The 19,458-nt window shown below is 40.0% G+C and overlaps 1 protein-coding gene across 1 annotated transcript; it reads right to left on the bottom strand.

Annotated features, from left to right (window-relative positions):
- Positions 1–65: 65 nt before the first annotated feature.
- Positions 66–18,238, bottom strand: gnai3 (guanine nucleotide binding protein (G protein), alpha inhibiting activity polypeptide 3). Its single transcript, XM_040152244.1, has 9 exons — positions 17,591–18,238; positions 9,944–9,986; positions 9,295–9,436; positions 9,014–9,171; positions 7,223–7,351; positions 5,710–5,839; positions 4,969–5,122; positions 3,826–4,033; positions 66–1,802 (listed from the first exon to the last, which is right to left on the bottom strand). The coding sequence occupies exons 1-8, from the start codon at positions 17,706–17,708 to the stop codon at positions 3,843–3,845; spliced, it is 1,065 nt and encodes a 354-aa protein (XP_040008178.1). The 5' UTR covers positions 17,709–18,238; the 3' UTR covers positions 66–1,802; positions 3,826–3,842.
- Between the last annotated feature and the right edge of the window lie 1,220 nt (positions 18,239–19,458).

The following is a 19,458-nucleotide window of genomic DNA, read 5'->3' on the forward strand; positions in this document are numbered from 1 at the left end:
CCTGTAGTTTTATGGAAATATTTTTGCCTCTTTCAAAAAGAAAACCACACATTTGTGAGCTGTTTTTAAAATTTTATTTTTTCAGTAGGAATTAATGGGCTTGGGGCTGAGTGCTACAAACAGGCTTGAGAAGTCAGAAAGTAGTGAGAGACTAACACGCTGTTGGTTTTGGTCTTCTCATGAAAGTCGCAGCAGAAGAATACATCCTTTAAACTGACTTTGCAAAAAACTGGGATTTTGGGCTCAAAGGTACAAGTCTGTCCCTGCATGTTCTCTTGTTGACTTGTAGATTATTTACAGTTTGAATTTAATTTGTCATTGCTCATGTCGTTAATAAATGTAATAATGTTAATAAATTCGTACTACTTTACAGAGACAACATACAAGGTAAGACAATAGGGACATATCGGTGAGCATTGGTGTGTGCAGCAGCGGGAACACACTCAGCCCTCGGCTCAAGCATCCAGATGTGTCGCTGAAATCTAAAAATTCTGTTTCTAATTTGCATGACCTCTTTCCCTGCACTATTTAGGTGAGACCAGGCCTTTAGAAATCTTCACAGTGGATAACATCTGATTGGTGTTGCCTGTAGTAAGATTTTGGTATGGGTTTAGTCTTTTAAACAGAACACAGGTCAGAAAGCTTTGTGCCATCATTTAATGATGTTAAAATGAACCAATACAACTGCAGAAACTTAAAGTGAGCAACACATTTAAATTCTTAACCTTCAGGGAAAGTTGGCTACCAGGACTTCTCTGTGCAGGGTTGAACCAAAAGTGTGCTGTACTCCAGCATATCATAGCCTATCAGCAACAGACTTTCTCAGTATTATGTGAGGGCTACACCCTATGAACACAAATACAGCCTCTGGCCATATCAAATTATCCCACTTTTTATGTTTCAAGTGTTTATATTTCTTTGCTGATATCCACAGGATTAAAGTATTACCTTGAAAAGTAAAGGAGATTCTACATTGACCTCCAGTGAGTGAATAAAATGAGTCATACTCCTCATTCAAACTTCTATAGAAAAAAAAAACAGAAAAATTAGGATCTCCCTTCACAAATTGATGTGCAGTGATGTGTCTGAAGTATAAAAAATATTTTTCAACACAATGTGGTCTAGTTGAAATTAAAATAACTATGTAGACAGCGATGTTGCTACTGAGCTCATTAGACTCTTTCTAACTAATCCCAGACCAAAATGTTGCATTATATACATGAAAACTACTCACACAAAACTCTTTCCCATACATAAGTTATGGCATTCAAAACTTTTCCAAAGTGGAAACACTATGTAATTGAAACTCAAAATTAAAACAAAATATAGCAAATGCAAAAATGCAATAAAAGCAGTGTGATACAGATTTACAGCTAAGAGAAGATGCAGCACAAAAATAGTGAATAGAATTTAGCTGTGAAACTGTGTAATGCAGTAATGAATTGGATAAACAGGCAGTCTGTTTTGGTCTTTGTGCAGATGACAGACAAACTATAAATGTTTCAGAGACCTCTGAGGGGCTTTACCTGCCAGTCCCTCGGCAATTCAAAGTTCTTAAGTATGACAGGACCCCGCATGAACTCACAGTGATCATTTCACAAGCCTCCTCCACTCATCACCTCCTCCCAGTATGCTCTGCATCGTAAAATATATTAAGACAAAAGTGATCATAGTAGCAAGTCCCCAGATTGTGGAATTTTAGGTCCTGCATGGCCACTAGCTCAGTCCTTACACCTACTTTCCTAGTCGCTCTGTGCAGACAAGACATACCAGCCCAGAAGTCCTGATATTTCTCCTGACACCTGCAGGAAAAAGGAAAACAATCATTAATATCTATGGCTACAGGAATATAATAAACTAACATGACCCATCGCTGTGAGTACGGTGCCCCTGTCATATACAGTAAGTGTTCAATCATAAGCTGCTTGGTAAAAACAAAATAACTGGACAATTCTATGGACATTTCCATTAAGCCATATAATTCGCTTAACACACCAGATTAAAAAAAAATGTTGGATAAAAAAACTTTTTTCTTACTTCCTTTTCACAACCAGTGTAAATAGAGGGTGATACCAGAGTAAAAGCTATGTTATATATGGGTTTTTCCTCTGTACAGCAGCTATTCTAGGACATTTCAGAGTTATTATCAGAGTTTTATCAGGCTCAGCTCAGACCCAGTGTAACTACATGTTAGCATGCTAAAATATATAGCACAGGGAAAGAGCCAAAAATTCAGACTAGTGAGAAATCCAAGGATCCTATATCTATGTTTAGGCTGGCAACTGATTTAGTCTCTGACTGGCTGGCAATATCTCTTCCTTACCACTCTACGAGGCTAGCTACCCACTCCCTGAGTGAGGCTATTCATTCGCTGAGCCTGGTAATTCTCATTCCTATCTCAATAACCCACTGGATATGTAATATGGATTTGCCAGTCAGTAGCATTTCTATGGTGGCTCAAAAATGGATATGGAAATGTGTCTCGTGATGTTCACAGTATAAGCTCTGTTGTATCTAGTCTTACTAAACACTAACACTGCACTGACAGAAGTTTGACTTGATGTACAACTTTTCAATGATTCTCTCACATATAAATAACATGCTGACATTTCAGAAGTATGGGTATGGTTTCATACAGAAGGGATTTTACAATGACACAATCTGAGCTGATCACAGTATGTCTCTGCTATTTGCAGATGACGGTGGTTCTATTGGGTTCATCAGACTGTGACCTTCAGCATGTACTGGGGCTGTTTGCATCTGAGTGTGAAGCAGCTGGGAAGAGGGTCAGCACCTCCAAGTCTGAGGCCATGGTTCTTTGCTGGAAAAAGGTGGATTGCTCCGTTCGGATTGGGACAGAGTTACTGCCCCAAGTGAAGGAAATCCAGTATCTCGCGGTCTTGTTCACGAGTGAGGGTAAGATGGAACGGAAGATTGACAGGCCGATTGGTTGCGGCATCAGCAGTAAAGTGGGAGTTATACTGGGTCGTTGTTGTGAGAAAGGAAGTGGAGACAAAAGTCATTGCTTTGAATTTACCAGTCAATCTACGTTCTGACCATCACCTATGGTCATGAGCTTTGGGTAATGAGAGAAAGAAGAAGATCGCGTATACAAGTGGATGAAATTAGTTTCCTCGACAGGGCGGCTGGGCTCAGCCTTAGAGATAGGGTAAGGAGCCGTGACATCTGCGGGGAGCTTGCAGTAGAGCCGTTGCTCCTTTGTGTCAAAAGGAGCCAGTAGAGGTGGTTTGGGCATCTGATTAGGATGCTTCCTGGCCCCTTCCATTGGAGGTCTTTTGGGCACGTCCAACTGGTAGGAGACCCTGGGATCGACCCAGAACACGCTGGAGAAATTATATATCTCATCTGGCCTGGGAGTGCCTCAGAATCCCCCAGGAGCTGGAAAAACGTGGCTGGGGAGAGGGACGTCTGGGCTGCCTTGCTTAACGTGCTGCCACCGTGAACCGACTTTGGATAAGCAGCAGAAAATGGATGGATGGATGGAAGGAAAACAACTTTGGTAGTATGGAAGTGATGGTATCCCGTGAGGTCTAATCAATCAAATGTTGTAATTTATGTGTTCCTACAATTAATGATGAAGTATTTTTTCTACATTTCATCATATAATCACAGTTATTGTTATTGCAAAACTACCCTCCAGTATCATGATATTATTTGAAGGCATTATCGCCCATGTCATCCTAAGAGGGAATCACTTAATAGCCTTGACTTTTATCTCTGGGGTGATGTCACAATCAACAATTTTTAACTGCTGCCACATTTCTCCAGTGCTCTCCAGTGCAGCTGAGACGTCAGTGTGCTGACCTGCAGGGCCTGAGACTTTAGTAGAGCCCGATCTCCGTCAAGTTGATCTTGATGATGACGTCGGTGACAGCATCGAACACAAACTGCACATTCTTGGTGTCTGTGGCACAGGTGAAGTGGGTGTAGATTTCCTTTGTGTCCTTTCGTTTATTTAAGTCTTCAAACTGGCACTGGATATAAGCTGCTGCCTCTTCATATGAGTGCCCCCCTACAGTGAAAAAAAAAAAGGTCAATTATAAAAAGAAGTTGGTATTAATTTAAATGGAACAATCCCCCCTGAAAAACTGTTCGGCTCGACTCATTTTTAACAACGTTGGTTAAACACACTAAAGTGAAACAAAGATGGCATTCATCTGGGACCAGTTGTAGCTTATTTCCTGCTGCTAAAAATCAACAACAGTCCTTAGAGAAGAAGACATTTTCTCTCAGTGAACCACATCTCGAGTGTTCACTTTTTAGCAACATTTGTTTAACATTTTTGTTCATTCTACTGTGGGACACATGGCGCTTCAGGCTCGTTTTTTGATCATAAGTGGAAAAAACTGTCAGCAAAACATCTGAAAGACAAACAGGGACATTCCCAATTTTTGATGATCTTTCAAGGGACTTTTTTTTTTTTTTCTTAGACCGGCTGTTAAATTCTGACATTAGAACAGCCCGGGTTAATAAAACTGACAAGAAAAAACAGTAAAATATTTTAAACAGTAAATTATTGTTAAACTCAAAATGATGGTATGTTAGGCTGCACCTTCTTTACTTTGCAGAGAATGTATTCGATTATCAAGGGGTTTACTGCATGGCGATACAGTTCACATGTGATCACATGTAAACAGCTACAGGGAAACACAGAGCCTTTGTCCAACTGCTAAAATTGATACTAGTTAGACTATGTACATCATAAACAGAGGTTTCATATACAAAGCTTATATAACTACATCAAAACCTCAAAACTAACTTTTGCTGCCGGAAACTAAATCCTATGTGAAATAAATCATGAGGATGAATACACAATTCCAAGAAGTCAGTGCTCAGGTAGATAAATAAATATTTAATCTGATCACAACACCCAAGGAGCGACTACACAATAGCTGACAATATCACATAAAAACTTCAATAAATTGTTCATACATGAGTTTGTCTCACCAGAGTACTCGGGGTAGCAGATAGTGAGTGGACTCCTGCTGATCTTCTCTTCAAACAAATCCTTCTTGTTGAGGAAGAGGATGACGGAGGTAAGCGTGAACCACTTGTTGTTGCAGATGGAGTCAAAAAGCTTCATGCTCTCATGCATCCGGTTCTGAAGAAAGAGCAGATGTGAACTTACAACTTACCCGTAATGGGCCTTTTTCGCAGAAATTATTTTGACCATGTCGCAGTGAGAAAATGACGTGTAAATGATAAACAATATAATGTTCGCTGAATTCCGTTTGACAGCTTTGGTTTCAGGGTCCTGGGGTGCGCTCCAAAACCTGATTGGCACAGTGCTGTTTAGTGTGAGATGGTTGTTGTTTTCAATCCATTTGAATTTGGAAAATAGATCAAAACGTGCTGCGTATAAAGGCTCTGTCTGGCACATAAATGAAATACCACGTGTATAAACAGTATTGTACAGGATACAGACTAATAAAAAACATAATTTACATTATAATTGGTGAATCCAAATGGAAAGAAAGCACTGTAGTGTTTTTGCCAAAAATTCCAAGCTGCAAAAGCTGGCTCACTGTCACACTTCCATATTTTACTGGGACACTTATATAATACAAAGCCATTGTTATTGTTATTATAGTATTTCCCCCAAAGATAAGTCAAAGTGTCTGCTGTGAAAAACGCCTATCTCAATACTGAAACATCAAATAGAGTATCGACAGCGTAGCTATTATTTACCATCTCCTCATCCTCAGCCAAGACGAGGTCGTAGTCACTGAGTGCTACGCAGAAAATAATAGCAGTGACTCCCTCAAAACAATGGATCCACTTCTTTCTCTCCGAGCGCTGACCCCCAACATCAAACATCCTGAGGACAAACACACACAGACGCAGTAACTCCATAACTAAATGCACAGTGAATGTGCTCATTTTCATTTTTAATGTCATTTTAATTTTATTATGAGGATGAGTGTCCTCTTAAATCCAGGGCAAGAGCACACGCACACACACCCACACACACACACACACACACACACACACACCCACACACACACACACACGCACACGCGGCATGCTGGTGACCTCACTCTGTAATCTCATGTTTGTGTCTGCTGCCTCTGTCTCCACCTGAGGCCCTCAGAAGCAAACTGAATTTATAGTGAGCTGTTTAACTGACACAGAAACGAAATGAAAGAACGCTGTGGGCTTGAACACCAATTCAGTGATTACACATTTGCTGGTCCTCAGCGGTTCTTATGGGGCTATGAGGGTAGGCCAGTGAGGCTATTACTGTTAATGTTTCACCAATATTTATAAGTACAGGAGCTCAACAGAATAATGTAAAAGGACTGAAGCGGTGTAATTAAATTACCTGCCGCAAAGGTGGGTCACATTAGGCTGAACGCCAGTCATTAGCATTTGCGAGTTATAAAAGAGGTTTGATAATCAGGATTTTTAATTCAACATGAGATAAGTAACAGAGCTCCAGACAAGCCAAATCATCTGCAAACAAGATGCAGGTGCATCAGTCAAGAAATACTGCAAAATTATTCAATATGATGAGGGAAACGTTGTGCCTACTTGTGATAAACAAAGACAAAATGCACTCACAAGCTTGAGAATAACCAACATGGTTATAGACATAGCAAACAGTGTGAAGAAAATTGAGATAATGCGCATGCATCTTGATAAGAACTGCCTCGGTACCTGGGTGTGCAATTAAGATTGAATTATTTCAACGTCATTTCTCATCAAGTGTTTACATTCTTTTGTCTGTGACTGTCATGGTCATTAGCTATGAGACAATGAAGAAAACAAACTATCACAGGAAAACAAATACTTCTCAGCATTAATAAAATAAAATGCTTTCTTTCTCACCCTTTGGCATAATGGCATGTCTTCTCGCAGCCCTCATCACAATTTACACATGAGGTAAATTTATCCAGTATTTCACAAGAACAAAACAGCAGAGACCGAAGAATAGTCCAAAAAACAAACACAATTTTGTGAAGCTGAATTTTCAGTGTTCCCAGTAATAAAAACACACCTTGTGGCCCCTTAAGAGGGTCCAAACCACCTTGTTGGGAATCACGGTGCTAAGTTTACAATGATATTAAATGCTGACCAATACAGTTAAGCCCTCGGTTCAAGCCCTCACTGCTCGTAAAGCTTAATAAGTTATCTTTACGGCACAAACAGCCCACCTGAGGCCAGGGCCCTTCATGAGCAGATAAATTACAGCTATACCAACTTGAAGTAGAGATCCTTGAAGGTGAAGTGAGTTTCCACAATGCCAGTGGTCTTCACACGTGTACGCAACACGTCCTGCTGAGTCGGGACGTAGTTCGGCTGGCAGATCCTGTCCAAGTCATTCAGGTAGCTGAGGGACAGAAAAAATGGATATATGAAGATGATCCCAGAGTAAATGCATACACTGCAATACAACTTAACTTTGTAGATAACACAAAAAATTATACGCAGTGTTTTTAACACCACAGGCTAAAATTAATCATGGGCTTTCCAGACTTACAGTGCAAAAATGACAAAATATTGCAAAGCAACACAATATTTTTTTGGACACTTGTCTGTTGAGGTGGAGGGCTTGCTCTGCAGACAGACATCCTAGGACTCCACGGAATGATACTAAATATGGGCTCATATTTTGGTGGCTGATAAACACAGGCTCCTTGTGGGTTGAGTAAAAACAGACTAACTCCACTGGTTCCTCTTGTCTCATAGTGTGGACATCGTGCACCAAGAGCCGTGACAGCTGGGCTGTTTTCAAAACAAAGAACATGTCCTTCACACTAAGCTACTTTTTCTTTCAGGACGAGTGCGATATACTGTACACTCGAGTGCAATATACTGATGCTACAGAAACAGAAAACCTTGGGCTTTATCCAAATCTAATTGGTTATAAAAGACTGGACCACATTTAATAACTGAAACCATTTTGTAAGATAAAGTGATATATAAACAGCAGTAAGTGGGAAGAAACATTTTCCAGCTTAAAGTTTTTCCTTCTTGTTTCGGCTTTTTCAGGAATGCAATAAGCTGTATAACAAGCTGTCACAGGATCATGAAGAACAAGACATATCTTGCCTCCCTTTTTGTTCTAGTGAAAATGTTACAGGCATGAAGGAGGAAAGTTGCTCTTAGTCAAAGATACCACCCTCCTTGTGATAAGGAAAACAATATTATAAGAAACGTATTATGCCAGTTTGCGAGTGAGAGCTTGAAGATGGATGATGTCATTTCAAACTTTATAAATCGTCAAAGCAGTTTTACTTCCATCAGGAATTTGTGGATTAGTTGAGTATTATCAGATGTGTATTATCTGGAAAATGGCATTTGATTCAAGTGGACCCAAATGCCATTTTCAAGTGGTGGTGAAATGATCTCATCCCACTTGGAGATTTTAAAACAGTACTCCATTGATTTAGCATTACACTCCTGCAACATCGTGCAAAGCATGATGAACAGCTTAAAAACAAGCAAACAAACAAAGGATGAAAATTGATGCAGTAGAATGAGAGTTATGATGATTTACATTCTACGCATTCTTCTTCCTTGCCAACACCTGCCGCCCATATTAGCCTACTCAACCACTGACAGTTTGCTAGCCTTGAGCAGAGATGAGGAGCGGGCTGCAGAGGTCTGGTAAACTCACTTCTTATAACTCCACACCCCCAGATTTTTTTTCATTTAAAAAACTGTAGTCTTCAGCCCCAACCATTGCTGACTCAAGTGACATCACTTGAGGACATACACCAGACTTTGCGCAGCTCCCTCTAGAGACACAAAAGGCTTTTTTCACCAATGCAGTAGAACTCCCCAACACCTATAAACACACTCTGATGTTTCAAATCTGCAGAGTTCCCCTTTATGTCAAAATAAACTAAGGCTGAATACCATGTTAAGTGTTTGCTGATGTTTATCCTTGAACTCTGTTATTTGTAAATTGGCTCATTTAGTAAGCAGTATGTGGTACTTGGTTAAGCCTGTAGGGGTCTGTATGTAGAGAAGTGAACAGAGTCCTCACTATGCAGCAGAATCGTTGAGCTGATACTCTCGTGATCGATTGAAGCAGGCCTGAACTCCCCCATCGCTCCACAGCCTCTGAATAACGCCGGTTAGCTCTGCCGACAACACTCCTTCCTCCGCCGAGCTCGCCAGGGCAAACAGCTGGCGGGCATCGTCCTGGCAACAAAGACAATAATTGCTGTCATTGTAAAAATTGTTCCTGTGGTTAGTCAAATCATTAATAAGGATGTGGCTACTTGAAAGTAACATTTTGACATAGACTGAATGTAGCTAGCTTACCGCCCGTGCAGCATCCCCAAAATCTATCTTTAACCGGCCCATCGCCCTGATGATGGCCATGATGGACTGGATGGTGTTACTATACACCACCACTTTGTACTGCTTGCACTCCTCTTCTGAGTAGCCATCTTCATGAATGATTCTGACACAGAAGCAAAATCCAAACAGACTTTTAGTGTCCAGATAAATATCTGACAGTGTGAAGAATGGCTTTAACAAATGTGGGACAAATTACACATTTGAAACATTTCACCGTCATTAGTGGTGGAATTTGAGCTTCAGTGAGCATGCAGCATGTCTAATGTGGGAACCGGGAGAGTCTATTCAGGTTCCGCCAAGCTACGACTGGCCTCTTTGGCCATTGTTTAGCATGTTGTGAAAAAGGGTGCTCCCTCCTCTGCCTGAGCGGAGCAAATTAAAGTTCCAACCCTTCCTCTAGAGCACTGCTACAAAGATGAACCCTGTTTGTAATCACAGTTCTCCCCACACTATTAACCTCTGACATCAGGGCTACAGCTGAAACTGGGAGAGAAGGGAGTGAGCCTGTCTTTCATCAGCATTATACAAAAATAGTTTCTTACAGGATGTAGGAGTTTGATATAATGTCATGTGCACTGTTATCAAGACTGTGTTACAAGCCGTAACTTACTTCATCTGCTTTACTATTGTGCTTTTCCCAGATTCCCCAGCTCCTGAAAAAGAGGGACAGTAGTTATATGAGGCAACATACCAGCAATGACAGCAGCAACAAAAACACTACCACATAATACCACAGTTTCAGATATGGATCAGTTTTTCGTAATGGTTGATCTCAATCTTAATCTCTCATTTAATTACACATCATACAGTGTGATAAACTCTTACGTCAAAACACCCAAGAAAAAGCTGGCAGACATTTAAGTAAAGCCTGAGGGAATGTATACAGCCATGAGTTACTCGCTTCCATGCTGCAGTGATGAACTATCTGTCAGTAGTTTGGGTGTATGAGCACATTAAATCTGCCTTAAGAATCCAAACAATTTGTCATTGGCCATAGGAACTCACAGACACCAGCGTGTTTATACCATACCAAGAGGTGCAGAAGCATGGAGAGCATCATGGGAAATAGTGATGAGCTGGGACACCCCTGGCACAATAACTATCAATGTCTCAAAAAGCCCCTATTACGAAATATTGTACTGTTATACAATGAGTGGGAAAATGATTTCACATGAGGAACCTTTACAGTATTTCTGTGACAGTCAGCCAAACAGGAAACAGTTGTCACGCTTCTGGCTGAGCCCATGTTTTTCCACTGAAGAGACACCCCCCTACATCACTCTGTTCTGGGTGTTAGATAGCAAAGGGGCCATAAGAAAAAAACACATATGAATCAAAGAGTCTGTCAGCAATCTACCCCCCCCCCCAAAAAAAACAAAAAACAAGCAAACAAAAAGACAAACTACAACTAATTTTCTGACCTAAACCCATCTGCAATGCTTAGAGGAGTCTGTTCATTTTCTTTCTTTCTTTTTTTTGATATTTAACCCTGCTTCTCTAAAGCAGCACATCAACACAACATGCAGTGTTGCCAAACTGCACGGAGACAAATACAAGAAAACACTCATCTGTAATCTCAGTTCTCTTTTTCAGATTCACCATCTCATTAAATATGTTCTACTTGTAGATCTGTATGAAAAAGGAACAATAAAAAGCAACCGTCATGTTAACCTTCATTGTTCATGATCTCCTATTTTCCCTTTAACAGAATAAAAGGTATTGGAACGGCTTTAATGATGACAAACCCGATCAGTTCAGTTCCTTATCATGATGTTGGCAGGCACTTCTTTTTTTTACCAGCCAGCAATGAGTGTCCCAGAGAGGCTTCATGCCATCCCAGTCCTTTTGACAAACTAACTTCAACGGCCAGCAGCAGTGACACAGCTTCTCGAAAACTGCCAGTGGTGTTAATTGGAATAATGCATGTAAAGATGTAACTAACGATAATTTTAGTTGCTTTCTTTTTTCATTGTTTAAGTCTATAAATCTAACTATGTAAATGTGACGTCCTCAAATTTTTCTGCCTAACAGTCCAAAAATGGAAAAGCACAGTAAAGCAGGAAATCCCTCTGAATAAGAAGCTGGAATCAATTAATGTTAGGCATTTTTGCCAGCATTAAAGATGATTATCAAAATAGTTGCTGACTAATTTTCTATTGACTAAAGAATCAGTTAATAGTTTCAGCTCTGCATGGAACATGCTTTACAGGAATTGTAAACTGCACCTATATAGTTCAATTAAAATTAAAATCACAGATGCGAATGCCACAGAAGTATTCTGTCTTCCTGGTTTTCTTCTGCATTACATGGCCTGTGCCTCCTCTGTACCATAGACTTTACACTGAGATGGCCTCAGCACATAAAAATATCCATGGGGAAGGTCTATTAATATTAAAGGTGTAGTATGACATTTAAGGAAACATGCGTATCCACTTTCTTGTCAAGAGTAACATGAAAGATTGCTATCACGGCATGAAGCTGGAGCCAGCAGCTGGTTAGCTTAGCTTAGCCTAAAGACTAAAGGAAATAAGGGCAAACACCTAGCCTGCCAGAATGTCTTGTTGGTTCATAGACAACAAAGTGTATTTCATGTTCACACATCTGTTTTTGTGCAGATGCAAAAAATGAGATACAGTGTAATGTTTTAATTAGATACCTTTGTAGATGCTGGTAGGTGGATGTTGTTTCCTTTGGACAGGGCCAGGCCAGCCGTTTTTCCCTGTTTCCAGATTTTATGTTGAGATAAGCTAGCTTTCCTCCGGCTTTAGTTTCATATTTACCACAGAGATATGGTGTGGATCTTCTCATCTAGGTCTTGGCAAAGAAAGTGTATTTTCAAAACTTTCCAACTAGTCCTTTTACTCTTCATGGTTTAAAAATTCATAACCTTGTTTGTCGTTTAAGGTGCCCTGTCAACAGTTTTAAAGACTAATGGCGGCCTTGAGAAAAATTCTTTTAGGGCTGCAGTACCGTAGTTGGCCTCTGGGACAAATTGGCAGCACGACTGATTTTCTGTCCTGGTGGGCCAGTGCTTTGATGCTGTGCCGCCCATTGACTCAATCTGGAATCTGCTATTTTTCATATCTGGAGTTTCATTAAAGAGACATGAAAGCATGTGTGAACATGAAACATTATATGTCAAACTCAGACAAACGGTGAGAAATGATTTCCATAAACATCTGGGTCGAGTTTACACTGGCGGCGGAGCCTCCTTTTGCTTGATATAACCACAGTAAATATCAGGAACCACAGGATGAAGACGTTTTCAGGCCCTGGAAATTGAAATATGGACACCAGCTTCTTTTTTAAAGCAGCCAGGAACAAGTCTCAATGGAAGAGTATTTCAAAATAAGGATATACACTTTCTTAGCACTGTTGTTCCCCCAAAAGGTGGCAAGAAACTTTACCACTGCCAATTGGGAATCCTTAGCAGATGAATTTTGTCAAGGAGGCTTACAGCAGAGTAATATGTTCAGATGGCCGGCCAACAAGAAATAATTCCATGAATTCTTTGGTTAAGCTGTCAGCAGCAAAAGAGATTTGTGCCCGCTCACACAGACAGGGAGGAGAGGACAAATTGTGTTGATCCCTCTCCTCAGTTCTGTCAGTCACCAGCTCTCTCATTCATGGCATTTTTTGGCTGATTATCAACTTTGTCCTGGTGCCAGTCTTTACACAAGCATTCACAGAGTCGTCCAAACCCATGCAGAAGTCAGACTCCTAACCAAGCCTCATTTAACAAGAATCTCAAACGCAGATTTTTTATGAATTACTGTTCGTGGTCAAACAGGAGACAATTTTCATTGGAAGGGCATGTTGGCTCTCCTTTTTTGTGGTTCTGTATAAAGAACGGCAGCTGAACTCCTCTTTGTTTTTGTGGTGGGCATTGCTTGGAAAAATCGCCTCCCCCCCTCAACTCTGTGGTCAGGGCTTGAAAATGAATGTTTCCATACAATGAGATATTAGCCTGCATTGTAATGTTGCACCACCACACGAATCTGCCAGAAGTAAATCCTCAAAGATCAGGCTTCATCTGTATCCTGGCTGAAATGATCCAGCAACCACATCTATGTGACTTCATGTAAAATCTATTTCAGGTTTCACTTCTGTTGTTACCCTTAGGGCTAAACCACCTAAAATAGCTCGTAACCCCACTGCAATATACCAACAAAACAAAGGAAACAGTTTGATAAAAATCACCTTAGAGTTGGGGACACTAGTGGCTCTGAAATAGTAGGAAGTAGAATTACTGGCACGGTTTTGTTCTGCCATATCTTCTAGATCAGGGTACAAGACAATGCAAACATTGAAAGCATCCTTTCATTGTGGAAATAATCAGGCATGTGAGCCAGAGCACAAACAACAAGAAAGAAAATAAAAACAGGAAAAAAGGTAAAGAATAAATAAATAAATCACATATCTGGTGATTTGCAAAGCATGGAAATGTTAATATACTGTAGTTCCTATTATAGTGATTACTGTTGAGACATAAATCAGTCAAGGGGGATTTCTTTGAAAGAATAATTTTGAATCTCTCAACTGAACTTTTATCAGATTTACAGCATGGATATTCATGGCCTTATTTTGTGGGTTCTATGACATAAAAAAAAAAGTCCTGCCTAACTCTGTACTCTTCCCTCCATAACAAATCACAAATACTATCTGTGTTACACAGATACAAATCATCAGTCCTTGTAATCAGCAAATTTATTTGTCCGTTTAACGTACCGTGACTGATTCTTTTAATAACATGACATTAGGAGTAATAAACACCTTCCACTGTGAGGACATGTGTCTGTCATTTGGAAATGTTTTCACGATGAGTAAAGATTATGCAACTTGTTGAGGCACAGCCCTCTGTGCATCAGTTGTATGCCATCAGTGCATTATGTTGCAAAGTCTTCAGGGCGTCCTGCTACACAAATGAATGTGACGATGATTTCATCTGAAGAACTAATTTAATAGTTGTAACTCTTCTCACAATCATCTCTTTAATTGCATTCTCAGTAGTCTAATCAATTCTGTTTAAGGCCATCTGTAATCAGACTATATAAATAAATCCTGTTACAGGAAAAACTAAAACACCTAATTTAGGACTCAACTTACTATAAGGCTCTGAAACTAAAAGGGTTTTTTTTGCTGGTTTGAGTGTCCTATCTCGGAAAATTGTACTGTTCATCATATCATTCTTTTGTCGTGTCTTGAGTAACTTTTCATGTGACAAAAAAAAATGTCTCAACCAAAAGTCCAAGAGCATTGCATTACCACATTACAACAGTGCATTAGTATAATCATGTAGTTCACATTTTGAGGAAACACATTGCTGCAAAAGCTGCTTGGACTATTTTTATGGTTATTTCAACCTTTTTTATCTTTTCTGTACTTCAATAGGCTGATGTGGATATGCAGTTACTGACTGTTTACTTTTTTATTTTAATTTAAGGACAAACTATCCATTCAATTTGCTCAGAGAGTAGCTTCAGTTAAAGTTTGATATCTAATGAATATTTTTATATTAACAACGCATAGCAGGAGTGATGAACAGAGAATTCCCCTCAGCTCTGCAGAGTGTTTAACATCTTTCAACTTCTTTCAGCATTTTGGTTTTACGGCCCCTAACTCAACTGTTTTGCTTTACTCCCGCTGCTATCATCATCGTCAGATTCAGCTGTTTTCAGTGAAAAGTTCTAAAAACCCACTGTACACTACCGACAGGCAAAGTTAGCCACAAGCTACTGAAAACAGTGTAGGATTTAGCAGCTGAAGAGCCAGATATTTCCCTCAGGAGATGCTGGAGAACAAAACAGAACTAAAAGAGAGTGAATATTGGACTTAGAATAATTCATTTGCCAGAAACAAGTCCAAATGAAGGTTAATGTTGCTCGTATCTGATTCAGGTGATTGCTGAAAAGTTCTGTTTGGGGGAGTTTCATAACTCCCCCAAATGGCCAAAAAACAAAAACAAAAAAAGTATATGTGCAATAAGCAGACGTGTTCTTGTGATCTTAAACCAATAGTAATTTAGTATAACCCACCATGATTACCATTAACCGTGGGTGTTATAACTGGAAAAGTCAAAATATGTTTGCGTATTCACAGGGCAGCAACGTGCACAGCATCTGACATTGGTACACAGATTTTATGGTTAATAACAATGATTTTTTTTTGCAAACTCTAACAAATATATTTAGAGAGGTCTACATATTGCCCAATTTATATGTCAGACACTTTTTTAAGTATAGTCTCCCGTAATGTGACCTTTTTGTCAATCAATATAAAGTCAAAGACTTTGATAGTGGTTTCTCAAGATTACAGGAAGCGTAACAGATCTTTAGTCTCCTTGGTCAAATCCTTGTCAGTAACAAGTAAATTGTGTACATACTGATGGTGTCTAATAAGTTTGTGTGTTGATGACAGTGTGTGAGCATGCCAAAGTCTGAAACTTTCAAATCCTAAACATGGATGCAGTTCTGATGGCGTTCCCTGATATTTCAAACTGGAAAAGGTGAAGCTTTTTCATGTGATAATTGTGCCAGAAATGTATCATTACATGTACCGTAATATAGAGCAATGGTTCCCAATCTGGAAGCCGGGACACCACAAAGGCTCTCAAGATAAATCTGAGGGGTCATCACATGATGAAGGGGATAGAGAAGAAGAAAAATATTCCAAACTGTTGCAGAAAATGTCTCAGATTATTGCTGTTTTCTTGTGAAATATTTGATACTTTCACTTCTCCATGCCTCTTAAAGTTCTTCAAATCAGAAAAATGTAAGAAAAAGGAAGTCACTGCTCACAAACCAAAACCACACAAAGGCCATAACTTGTGATGAGGGGTCAAATGTGGACAGTGCCTCAGTTTAGGGTGTGACAAACTAAAAAAGCTGGGAACTACTGAAATAGTGGATATGCAAACACATTTGCAGCTATTATATAGGCTGTGCAGTTCAATTACTTTTTGAAAACTTGTACAACAAATTTACACTCAGAGCAAATTGACTGTTAATGGGCAGGAAGCATAAAAATGTTAAGTGCTGCTGGACACAGGGCATTTAATCCCCCAGGCACATCTGTGCAGTCCGCACCCAGAGTGTCAGTAGCACTGATGGTGTTTCACTAATATCTACCAGCAAGCAGTGCATTTACAGGCAGTCAGTGGTCCTCATGGGTGGACGCTGAAATCTGGACATAGGACATGTCATGACACTGAACCTCGAAGACACCAGTGTCAAGCACCTTAAGTTTGTTCTTAAGTTGTACCTGATATTAACAGCGACACTCATATCAAAATCAGTAGAGCTGAAACACTCAGTTGATTAATCAACTAGTCAATCAATAGAAAACGAATTGCCAATGATTCTGATATATATCGATCAATCATTTATGTCATTTTTAAAGCAAAAACTTCAAACATTACTTAGTTCCAGCTTCTCGGTTGTGAGAATTTTCTTCTCTTCTTTGGCTTATAGGATTGTAAACTGAATATTTGTGAGTTTTGAACGGCCAAAACAAGCAATCTGAAGACATAAATCGCTGCAGCTGCAGCCCTAAAAATCCATGCAGATTATATCATGATTTACAGTATGTTGAGGCACAGTTCTCTGGTTGATTCTCCTCACTCTGAATATGTGATAATATTTCGTAAGTCAGTATGGGAAAAATCAGAATCAGCAACTGCTATGTATTTTTATCTCCCACACCAAAATCATGTGAAACAATTCAAGAAATTAAAAATACCCCAGCAATAAACACTGATAAAGCCAGCGCTGACACAGCTAAAAGTGTTTACTTTTCATTTCTTAGAAAAGATCCTTGAAGTTGTTGACCCAGGACAGTCTGACCAGGGACAGCATCTCCCTGTGGCTGTAAAGTTTTGTTTGTAGGCACTGAAGTAAAACAGGCCTGCGTAAGTTACAACGTGCTTGGTGAAAAGTGACAATAAATGTCAACAAATCGTCGCCTCTGAGCACGTACCTCTAACCTTTCACCAATTCATAACTGACAATACGAGCACCGAGACGGCAAGAGAACGTGCAGTTGCCCTCTCACCACCAACATCTGGTTTACTTCTGTGAGCGAAGAAATGATGAGCCACAGCTGCTTTAAACCAGCAGCAGCAGCAGGAGGAGGAGGATTGTTTGGACCCAGATAAACTTAGGTCTGCAGTGAAAGAGTGAACATTAAAAAAAGGAACAAAAACAGTTTCGTGGTAAGACTGATTCATTGCATGAAAAAGAGCCAGCAAGATAGTTCATACCGAGCAGGAGCAGTTTTACTTCTCTGGAGGATTTCTCTCTGTCCTCCCGCAGGTTTTTATCAATCATTTTACTCCTCTCCACTGCAGCTTTGTCCTCGGCGCTGATCGTGCAGCCCATTTTTTTTTATCTCTCAAACGACTTCTTAGTGTCGGATCGTGGTCTCAGCAGTTCATTAGTTGACGGGAAACGCGCTTGGTCGATGAGAGCTGAAGTTGCCGAGCGGAGAATCGGAGAGAGAGGGGAAAAGGCGTTGGCAGTGGGGGCTCGTCAGTCCAAATAAACCCACAGTCACACAGCTTGAGTCCATACACAGCTGCTTAAATGCCGCGTTTTAAACGGGGAAAAAAAATCGCTTCAAATTGATGTTTTTAAATCTTTTTATCCAACTTATCCGGAGTTTTTATACTAGCAGCAGAACATGAAAATTCATAAGGAAGAAAACAAAATACTTCATGTAGAAACTTGTGTGTAAAAAAATCAGGCGCTTAATCCAGCGTTTTCAGAGAAAATACACAATGACAAAAACCAGAATTTTCCCATAAGAGTGAATGCTGCTGCGCAGTCGCGCGTTCATCCAGCTGATCCAGCTGCAAACCAAGAAAAAACGGCACTGAAAAACGAAAACTGATGCGACCCCCGGGGGGCTGACGGGAAATGTAGTCGCCTCTGAACTACCTGATATGCGCTACTTTCCGCATGTGCCGCATAAATATCTCACAACCTCGTGCACACATCGACACACTTATCACACGCCCTCGGGAACTGGTGTAACACGTAGTTTAAAACTAACTGAAGTCACACCCGCAGTTAACTTCAGTTACAGTCAGCAGACTGTAGCAGCAGCCGCGTTGTGCAGTGTGAGAGCGCCCCCAGCGGAATCACACCTGGACCGCAGGCGTGGATTGGATCAATTCATCCAATCTGCAATACCTTTTCGATCGCCGCATGGCAGCAGACAACGCCACAGACGGACACATGTCTCCAGCTACGAGCTCATATTGCGACTTATTGCCCTAGTTTTACAGAGTTTGAACCACGAGCTGCCTCTTGGTCACCTTTAATTTCAAACCTAGAACTCGTATCGGATCTGGTTGCGGCGGCGAAGTGGGTGAACACAACTTTAGTCGATCATCTTAATGATGACATGTGGCAATATGAACAAAATCAGTGACATTACTGTGTTATTGGAGTTCATGTGAGATCCCACCCTATAATAAAGTCATAATTTAATTAGGGCAGTAACTACCAACTATTGTCTTTCTCAGTTAATCGGTTGTGTATAAAATGTTAGAATATGGTGAAAAATGCCATATGCAGTTTCCAAGGGGCAAGGTTGAAATGTATTCACAACTTTTTAAATATTTTTTAAAAATGGATTACTAGTATTCATGAACACTGTATTTCAGAATAGAAAGAATAAACAAAACCAAAATGGATTTTTGACAACCCTAAATTTGTTCTTATTAATGACTTGTAGCTTATCTACAAAGCATTAGTAAATTATTTATTCAGTATTATTCAAGTCATTAGTCACAACTTCTAAATCCTCTATAAGGGGTGCCTTGTTTGAAAGTGGTAATATAATATTATATACGAGGCAAAGGTATGTTAGAAAAGAATAAAATCCTAATATCTGAAGTGGACATTTAGAAGTTGACTCCAATACCAGGAAGGTTATTTAAAAACTGCATTGCGAATAGTGGCTGGCCAACTAATGAACAGGCTACTCAAACCCCCTGAAGGCCCACTGACTATATGTCTTTGAATTTATCAGTAATCTATAACTTGGCTGCTTTTCCCAAACAGCTCCACTCTCCCGTTCCTCCCGCCAAGCACTGTCATCAGCTCCAGTTACCACGGCAACGGC

This window comes from Xiphias gladius, chromosome 18 (assembly GCF_016859285.1).
Source record: "Xiphias gladius isolate SHS-SW01 ecotype Sanya breed wild chromosome 18, ASM1685928v1, whole genome shotgun sequence".
In the NCBI taxonomy this organism is placed as follows: Eukaryota; Metazoa; Chordata; class Actinopteri; order Istiophoriformes; family Xiphiidae; genus Xiphias; species Xiphias gladius.

Excerpts from the sequence above, each read along its gene's own strand:
- gnai3 (XM_040152244.1), bottom strand. The coding sequence starts at position 17,708 with ATGGGCTGCACGATCAGCGCCGAGGACAAAGCTGCAGTGGAGAGGAGT. Across the intron at positions 9,172-9,294 it reads TTGGGGATGCTGCACGGGCG|GACGATGCCCGCCAGCTGTT; the intron begins GTAAGCTAGCTA and ends CTTTGTTGCCAG. Across the intron at positions 4,034-4,968 it reads CTGCTACCCCGAGTACTCTG|GGGGGCACTCATATGAAGAG; the intron begins GTGAGACAAACT and ends TTTTCACTGTAG.